This window comes from Ailuropoda melanoleuca, chromosome 16 (assembly GCF_002007445.2).
Source record: "Ailuropoda melanoleuca isolate Jingjing chromosome 16, ASM200744v2, whole genome shotgun sequence".
Lineage (NCBI taxonomy): Eukaryota > Metazoa > Chordata > Mammalia > Carnivora > Ursidae > Ailuropoda > Ailuropoda melanoleuca.
Window position 1 is genome coordinate 77,176,852 of NC_048233.1, and position 9,707 is coordinate 77,186,558.

The 9,707-nt window shown below is 37.1% G+C and overlaps 1 protein-coding gene across 1 annotated transcript; it reads right to left on the reverse strand.

The window, feature by feature from the left end:
* Positions 1-2,723: 2,723 nt before the first annotated feature.
* LOC100476603 (olfactory receptor 4P4) lies at positions 2,724-3,656 on the reverse strand. The gene has a single exon (XM_011216740.1). It carries the CDS (start codon positions 3,654-3,656, stop codon positions 2,724-2,726), a length of 933 nt encoding a protein of 310 aa, XP_011215042.1.
* Between the last annotated feature and the right edge of the window lie 6,051 nt (positions 3,657-9,707).

Genomic DNA, 9,707 nt, shown 5'->3' on the forward strand with positions numbered 1-9,707 from the left:
ATGAGTTAACTTCTGTATCTATAATGTTGTAAAATATTCTGGTCAAAGACAGTGAAAGGTGGCTCATATGAATGAGGGAGCTAAGAAGGACATTCACTTAATTGTAAAGAATCTCATCATTTATCCCTACAGTTTCATGCAGGTATCAATGATCCGACTGGAGAGAGAATAATTGCTCTTGCAGAGAAAGACAGGAAAATCAATGAGGTGATGACAAAGACATTTTCTTGAGAAGGTGAGAAGTTTTATTTTTCAGTAATACAAGTCCAGCTGGCTTGGAAGACAGAGATTCTGAAACAGCGTCCAAGTTCAAGGTTTTGCTGGTCTTCGTGCCAGAGACTCTGCTTATTGTACACCAGAAAGTGATCTTTTACATTTTGGCTCTGCTGCTGTCCTCTGGCATGCACCTGTTCAAGCCCTTCTGGTGTAGTTTTGAACATAGGTGAGGTCCGGAGCCAACGGCCAAGAAATAATTCTTGAGACATCTTTGGTGCAAAAAGGTGGTTTTATTAAAGTACAGGGACAGGCCCCGTGGGCAGAAAGAGCTGCTCTGGGGTTATGAGGAGTGGTCCATTGTATCCTTTCAAGTTGGGAGGGGGTTAGGGATAGCATGAGCCTCCCAGGTATTTTGGAAACAAGGTTTCCAGGATCTTTAGGGGGCTTGTTATTGTTGGGAAAGGCCATTTATTACTGTTATTAAAAACTCAGTTGTGAGACCCTTCAGATGTATATCGGTGGGTCATGTGCTTGGGGGATGATTGCCAACATGTATCTGGGGTGGTGGGGGTAAAGATAAAGGAAGTTTCCAAAGGAATTTTGATATGCTACAGCAGACTTACAGGGTCCTGACAATTATCATATGGTTTCACTCATTTATGGAACATAAGAAATAGGAAGATCGGTAGGAGAAGGAAGGGAAGAATGAAGGAGGGGTAAACAGAAGGGGGAATGAACCATGTGAGCTATGGACTCTGGGAAACAAACTGAGGGTTTCGGAGGGGAGGGGGGTAGGGGATTGGGATAGGCTCGTGATGGGTATTAAGGAGGGCACATATTGCATGGTGCACTGGTTATATGCAAATAATGAATCATGGAACATTGCATCAAAAACTGGGTATGTACTGTATGGGGACTAATATAACAAAATAAATCTTATTTAAAAAAATTGTCTTTTGCCCTTAGCAAGCTATTTACATCAAGGAACCTGAGTGCCACAAGGAATGCCACTCTGCCTGTTTCAAGGACTTGTCAATGGGCTATAGGTAGTAAGGAAATTTAGTAATTTTTCTTCTGCCTCTGTTTCCCACATCACTTCTTTTTTTTAATATTTTTTTTATTCATTTGAGAGAGAGAGAGACAGAGAGCACAAGCAGTGGGGAGAAGCAGAAGGAGAGGGAGAGGCAGACTCCCCACTGACCTGGGAGCCTGACATGGGGCTCAATCCCAGGACCTGGAGATCATGAGCTGAGCCTAAGGAGATTCTTAACCATCTGAACCACCCAGGCACCCTCCCCACATCACTTCTTAGAAGCTTTGGTATAGCTGTCGAGAATTAGACAAAGAACAACTAAGAAAGTATTTTGGTATATTTTTCAAGAATTTTTAGCTTGTGATATTTTCACTTTCATTGGTTGGGTATTTTAAACTGAATCACAGCACTCTACTATTTTTCTCTTTATGTTCTCCACCCATTTTAGCAAAACCTTAACAATAAATTGTAACCCAGCTCTTTTTAGTATGTCTTTTATATCAGCCTGACACAAATTCTTCTGCAAGGATTTCATGTCTGAAAGTTTCTAAGCATCTTTGAGTTTCTCCTCTGTTCTAATTAAACCTGATTTTAAACCTAGTGTTACTGATTTGGGGCATATATTAATTTTCTCCAGGGTGACTTTCAATTACCACCAAAACCAAAACCAAAACTGAACCAAAACAAAACCTGCCTTTAACTTTTACAGGGCTAAAAAAGCACATCATTGAGTTTAAGTGATATTTTCCACTTGCTCATTCTGAGGAAAATGTAAGTTCACCAGTAACAGGAATGTGACATTAATATGGGAGTGGTCCTCAACTTTTCCCATCCTTATACCCCATATCTGCAGAGAAAGGTGCTAGAATTAGCCAGAGAAGTGCAGTTAGTTTATATATGAACAGAGCTGGGAGAGCAAGTGCCTTAAAGCAAAACAAAAGGTTTCGATGTGGGGCTTGGGATGAAGGGCTGGTGTCGGGCATGTGCTCCAGAATGCCACTGGCTACAAAACGATCAGAATAGAAGGAGAATTTTTCGAGAAATATTGTTGTGGCACTTGAATTAGATACGTTAGAACATTCTTTAATAGTGCAAGTAAAAGTTCAGAATTTTTTTAGCATTGTTTGGTGGCTAGAATTGGCTTCATTGAATGTAACCATACCCCAAAATGAGCTATGTGTGCTTGCAGGGCTGATTTGCGTGGCACACTGCCTTGGGTAGTCTGCTGATAAATATCTAAGTTAGTTGCACAAAGGGTCAGTGGGGCAGAGGAGATATAAATAAGGCAACTAAAAAAGAAAGCTCAGCAGAGAGGAGCCTGGGTAAATCTGGGAAATCCAATCTTTTGTTCATATTTGGGGCTACACACGTTGCTACATACAAGACACAGAAGCAAGCGTTATGCATTTTAAAGTTTTCATAGTAAAGAAGTCACGTATTTAACAAACTCTGTGGTGAAAATCAGGGATGCCTTTTAATTTATGTCCTTACTTCCCATGACACAGCACCAAAGTTTCCTTATGGCATTCTTCATCTCCATGTTTCTTAGTGTGTAGATGAGAGGGTTGAGCATGGGGGCAATGACAGTATAAAAAAGAGCACACACTTTGTCTTCTGGTAACGTAGTTGCTGGTCGAATATAAATAAAGAGTAAAGGAGCAAAAAAGAGAACCACCACAGTGATGTGGGAACTGCATGTGGAAAGAGCTTTGTGACGATTCTCAGCAGAGTAGGACCTGACAGTATATAGGATCACAGCATACGATACCAGCAAGACGACAAAAGTCACCAGACCCATTAGTCCTGAATTGGCAACAACTAGGAGACCAATTCTACTTGTATCCCAGCAGGCCAGCTTCAGCAAAGGATACACATCGCAGAAGAAGTGATCTATTTCGTTGGGGCCACAGTAGGGTAAAATGATGGCGAGGAGAAACTGACCAAAGGAATGTAGGAATCCACCAAAGCAGGAAGCTGCAATCATGGCATCACACTTCCACCTGCTCATGATGACGGTGTAGTGCAGGGGCTTACAGATGGCCACGTAGCGGTCGTAGGCCATCCCAGTGAGGATGAAGACCTCAATCCCCCCAAAGAAATGCATGGTAAAGAGCTGTGTCATGCAGCCATTGTAGGAAATGACCTTCTTTTCTGTCAATAAGTCAATGATTAACTTGGGGGTTACAGTGGAGGTGTAGCAAAGGTCTGCCAGGGACAGGAAACTCAGGAAGAAATACATCGGATGGTTAATGAGTTGACTGCCAGTGATAGAAATCATGACAAGCAGGTTTCCAATCAAAATTGCAATGTAACAAAGTAAGAACAGTAAAAAGCAGAGGATTTCTATTTCCTTTTTCTGAGAAAGTCCTAAAAGAATGAATTCTGTGATGTTATTCCTATTTTCCATGATTCAGAGCAGTTTGTAGCTACCTGAAATTAGATAAATTATGAATTCTTATGATATATATTTAAATATGAAGAGACATACCTTTCGTTGGTAAGGGGCAGATTATAACGGAAAGCATTCAAAGGTTGAAGAAAATAGAAATCTAAATGTTATCAATGAAGGCTTTTCTGCAGGTCTTTTTGTCACTTTCTTGAAAATATTTAGTGATAAATGTCTTAGGTGCCTGAGATGAAGACTAACATTGTAAAATACAGTATATTTATGTAATCATTCTTAACATGTATTATAAAACATCACTGGATAATAGGCCTCAATAAAATTACAAAAATGGCATTTTAGAGAAAGAAAAAAAAAACCTCCTTGCTGTTCTCATTCTTTATTATTGAGAAATAGACACACAAATGAAACATTGAGGGAAAACACACAAAAATGCAAATTTATGTAGTATAATAGGTGGATAATGTTATATGTGAGAAATTTCCTGCCGTATGCCCCATGTGGAAAGGGAATAAATAGAAAAATGAACCAATATATTTAGAACTGTGAAGTATTTATACATGGGTATAATCAGTTTTATTTCTCTTGTGCTTATTTGTAAATATGCTTAATTTACAAATGAAGGATTGATTGTATTTCATAGTCAATAAATGGATAACAAGAAAAGTATGAATATCTCTATTTATCAAAACATTATCATCTCAAATGCCATTGACATTAATCAAAGCATTTGAGGACAATGGTTGTAGGAAGAGCTTGGATTTTTTTTTCTTCTTTTTTTTTTTTTATATTATGTTAGTCACCATACAGTACATCCTTAGTTTTTGATGTAATGTTCCATGATTCATCACTTGCATATAACACCCAGTGCACCGTGCAATACGTGCCCTCCTTAATGCCCATCACCAGCCTATCCCATTCCCCCACCTCCCTCCCTTCTGAAGCCCTCAGTTTGTCTCCCAGAGTGGAAGAGCTTGGATTTTAGAGTCTCCCTGTAAAGCCCTACTCACTTGCATAAATTGGCTTCTTTTTAATTGATGTACATAAATTGCTCACTTTTTCCTAACCACCCATCCTGAAAGTGTGTGCTATCTTCACTTAGCACATTGCCAGTCTTAACATCCCTTTCCTTCTTTTCTCTTTCATTCCCATTGAATTTACCTCCCTTTCACTATAATAAAGTAATGTACAATCAGCTCCATTAATGTCTCTTTGGTAACAACTATTAAACCTCAGGACAGAGAAATAGCTTTCTACTTGGTAGATTTCAAATGTCATCAATAGACTCAGGAAGAATTTTTGAGAAATAAGCTTTCAACTTCCCACTACATTATACCATCAATGTTCTGCCTCAGCTATATAGGACACTGAACCTTAGTACTTAAAACATTTTGTGTTAATTATTCGTAACTTCAGCACCGATATATTCACAATTGATTTTCAAAACTATAACACTTCCCTGTCCCTTTTGCCTTTCGGTGGAGTTATCATTCAAATTTATGTACATAAATCTCCTGAAGTAGGGTTTTGAAAAGAAAAACATAGAAATCTATCCCGTGTATGAGAGTTAGCATCAATTGTCACGAATTGGTATTTTGGTATCCTTTATGCCATAAAATGAAGAAGGAATACTGATAGTGGTCAAATAAGCCATCTCACTCAAGTAACAATTACATTTTAGGCTTTTAAAATTATTCCCAATAACTTAAAAGAATTCAGCTCTCTAGTATAACTTCTCCCAAATATTCTATTCTTGTGATTTAGGAAAAGGAACTGCAAGTTAAAGTTTTAATTACAGTCTAGTCATTACTTCGTGATTAACTTGCTCCAGAGCTGATCAATTAACTTAAATTTTTCTCAATTTTTTTGCCTTAATGGCAGTCTAAGATTCTGCTAGATTTAATATGCAGGGAACTTTTTGTCAGGGAGCAGATTAAATCACACTTGAAAAATATGGTGCAAGTACAATTTTGTTAAGAGTATGTTTTCAAACCCAAAGTGGAAAATACATAGAATGATTAGGGATTATCAGTAAAATAAACAAGACTTTTGAAAATGCAGATTAGTTTGTTTTAGCAAGTACTCAGATATTGCAGACAAAATACACTATTCTTTTAAAAAGTATAATCATGTGATTGTACCCAATCCATTTTGTTAGAAAGATGAGGAGAAAAAGATGTGAAAAAGACTTATTATCTGATTTACTTTTTGAAATACAAAATCTATGTAGCACATGAGTCAAACACTATAATCTATGTTCCTGAGTCACTTGAAAGTGTATCATTTCCCCTATTTTCAAGTATTTCTGTAGAAAGCTAAGAAGGGATGATTCCTATATGAGACAAGATTCATTTCATAATTTTAAAGCATAGATAGTAATATCAGTAAATACCCCTTAAACCACTGGGCTGTTTGTAAAATAGAAAAAATATTATCTCCTTCATTCGGCTCTATTACTTCTTAACTGGATGATTTTAATATGCTGTGTTCCTTTTATGTATTCAGTTTAACCCTAAGGGAACTGTGGGTGTTAAACTAGATCTTTAAGGAAACTTCTTCTGGGACTGACCTATCTGCGATTCTGACCTTGGTTAGGAGGAGTCAGCAGCGGGCTATTGATGGCTCATCTCCTTTCTTCCAAACCCACCAGAATAAATTTCAGCTAAACTTCAGGTTGCTGTCCCTCTTATCTCCTTCAAGGTCAACTGAGTTAATTGCACAATCATAACAAAATGGCCTTTCTTCCCAAAAGAAGCAGGATCCCTTTCCCTAGATCCTTCATAGCTTGCTACTTTAAACTCCCTAAACACTGGTTCCTTTATGTACTTTGGTGCGCAGAAATCTCCGGCTGTGCCTATAGGCTTAAATTTAAGTATTCTTCCCTGAAACTCCTATGGGTTCTCTGCAGCCCCCTGACTGGACCTTTACCATTCCCAATCAGGCCCTGTTCAATCAGAGTCAATTCAGCTCCTCTTATTTCCAGAAGATTTTACAGACTCCCGCAGCCCACCATACAACTTACACTCCAATATTCCAAATCTTTCCTACTTAGAACTAACGACTTTGTTTCATATTGCATATTTTTGTCTGATTGTTAAATGCTTTGGCTTGTCTCTCTAGCGGAATCTTGGTCAGTGTTAGTGCACTGCATAAATGGACCCAATGGAAAACCAAACCAAAACAAAATAAAACTGTATGCCTTTCAAATCTGTGTTGAATCTGTTGGGTGTCTGATTTTTGGAAAATTATGTGACCTTTCTGAGCCTCATTTTTTAATCAATCAAGTAAGGAAAATAAATTTCATCTCCTGTCGAACTGTAAAAAGTCGAATGAATGAATGAATGAATGAATGAATGAATGAATTCATGCTTACTATGTGTCAGATATTGGGCTTAATGGGCAAAAACCTGAAATTACCTCTGCTTTACTCAAGTTCTAAATAGTAAGATAGTTATCTGATTCTTCCATAGTAAGACTGTAACTAGATAATTAAATCAGGAATTGTAAAGAATTCAATGAATAAGAATTCAACGAATAAGATAATCATTCATAATTTAATCAACTAGGTGACAGCTGGCCCCAGCATGTATTAAAATATTTATTCCATTTCTTTTCTCTCTATAGCCACACATTATAGTTTGATCACTTTAAGTAATTAGTATGCATTTACCAAATCAATGAATAAATTTACTTTCAACGTTTAAAAGAAGGAAATGGAAGTTCATTTTAATTATATAACATTATCATTATAATTTTTCTTATATTGAAGAGATATAAAAATACAGAATATTTATGATCAGATTTATTTCTCAATGATAAAGGTAGAGAGGTAGCCATTTAGAAAGGTCCTTTTGATTTCTACCAGTACCTGTTTGTTAGTAAAAACTATTTGGTAGCCACATAAATCTCCTCTCTGTAACATTCCCTCATTCCTTACTTAGTCCATTGGCTTATGGTGGAGATGACACACTTGAGTGTAGATTATATGTTAACACTCATGTTACTTTCCCCAAAAGTGGTGGTCTCCTACCTTTGTGGTCCCCAAAATGCAGATATAAACCTGGCTGTGCTTTATTCCCCACTCTTTCACCCATGCTGGAGGCATATGAAGATCATCTTTATCCATTTCCTACTTTAACAGATAGCCCAGATTTGGCAGAATCGGAATAGGTGGTGTTTAAATACAAAACTGAAAAATGGTCACTTGACCATTTGTACTTCTTGTTGATCGTCTATGTCATATTTGTAGTTTGTGTTTTTCAGTTTTGTATTTAAACACCACCTATTCCGATTCTGCCAAATCTGGGCTATCTGTTACACTCTGTATTTCTTGAGTTTTCCTTTTCAGATTTTCTCTGTATCCTTCACCAAAATACAAATCATTAACTTTCTGTTTAATTTATTTCTCCTGAAATTATCTTAAGTCATAAAAAACAAAACATTTAGCACTGTGATATTTTGAATTCCTTTATGCAATTAACACAGAGAGGATAAATTATCATATATGGATTGTATACAAAAAATGTATCCACAGAGATGCTCTGTATTACCAGATAGAGGAAGCAATAGTTTCAATAGCTTATTGTATACAAATTATGGCTAAAGTTTTCCAGTAAACATCAGTCAAGGCATAAATAATCATTAAATTGATATTTTAACAATAAATTCTAAAATAATAGTTCTTTCTGATCTAAGGACAGTGAATAATTATGGGTTGGTTAAATAAAACTTAACTTGTGTCCAAGTCACCAGATATTTGGCTTACATCTAGGGTACATACAATGATTCAAAACTACCACACTCAGAATCAAGCAATAAAGTCAATGAATGTGTTTTAATAAATTTCATTTTCTAGACTGTTCCAAAGAATCCTGAAACTACAGCTTACCTGCTCTCTAAGGTAAGGCGACCAGTTTTCTTCCAAAGCAAATTCAAGAGTCTTCCCAGTTATATTTTAAAACTCAGTAGAGGAAGAAACTGATGTCTTCAGCATTTATCTTGGCGACTACTCTTTATCGCTTCTCATATAGCACTTTTATGGCATTCTCTGGGGGAAATGAAAACAAAGACAATATACATGGTTCTTGTCTGATTCCAAAACGGCTTTACCTGGGAGATATCTAACTTGCAGAAATTTATTGCAGTGTATCTGTGAGGTTAGAAATTCCCATTGGGATAATTTGACCAATGTGAAGCTGAACTTTTTTTTTTTAATGTTTAAAAATGTTTTAACTTTATTCCAATACCTAAAAATTATTATGTTAATCAAGTCAAATTTTTCCTGTGTGTATATGGAAACTAAGACCAGCTCATATCCCCCTAATATGGGTATAGTTATACAGAAAATCTGATAACCTGAAAGACCTGGCACTTCAGAAATAATGAGAAAGCGAAGAAAACTCTGGGTTATAGATAAAAGGAAAACATTAATGTTGCCTCAATTTACAGTTTGCAGAGGATGCTGAATATTTCACCAGGCATCTCCTGTTGTCTAATAAAAACTTTTTATTTTATTTTTTTAAGATATTATTATTCACTTGAGATAAAGAGAGAGAGCAAGCAAGCATGTGTAGGGGGAGGGTCAGAGGGAGAGGGAGAAGCAGACTCCCCACTGAGCAGGGAGCCCAATACGGAGCTCCATCCCAGGACCGCAAGATCATAACCTGAGCAAAAGTTAGATGCTTAACCATCTGAGCCACACATGCACCCCTAATAAAACTTTTTGATAAGTTACCACAATCTGTTGTCCTTTCCTTTTCAAGGTCCTTCCTTGGCTGTTGACTTTTCTGTCAAAAATTCATCCAAGCAACCCCCTTATACACCACATCCCTGGAATGCAAGATATTCCCAAGTCTTTTTTTTGTGCTTTATTTATTTTTTTAAAAGATTTTATTTATTCATTTGACAGAGAGAGAGACAGCCAGCGAGAGAGGGAACACAAGCAGGGGGAGTGGGAGAGGAAGAAGCAGGCTTCCCACGGAGGAGCTTGATGCGGGGCTCGATCCCATAACTCCGGGATCACGCCCTGAGCCGAAGGCAGATGCTTAATGACTG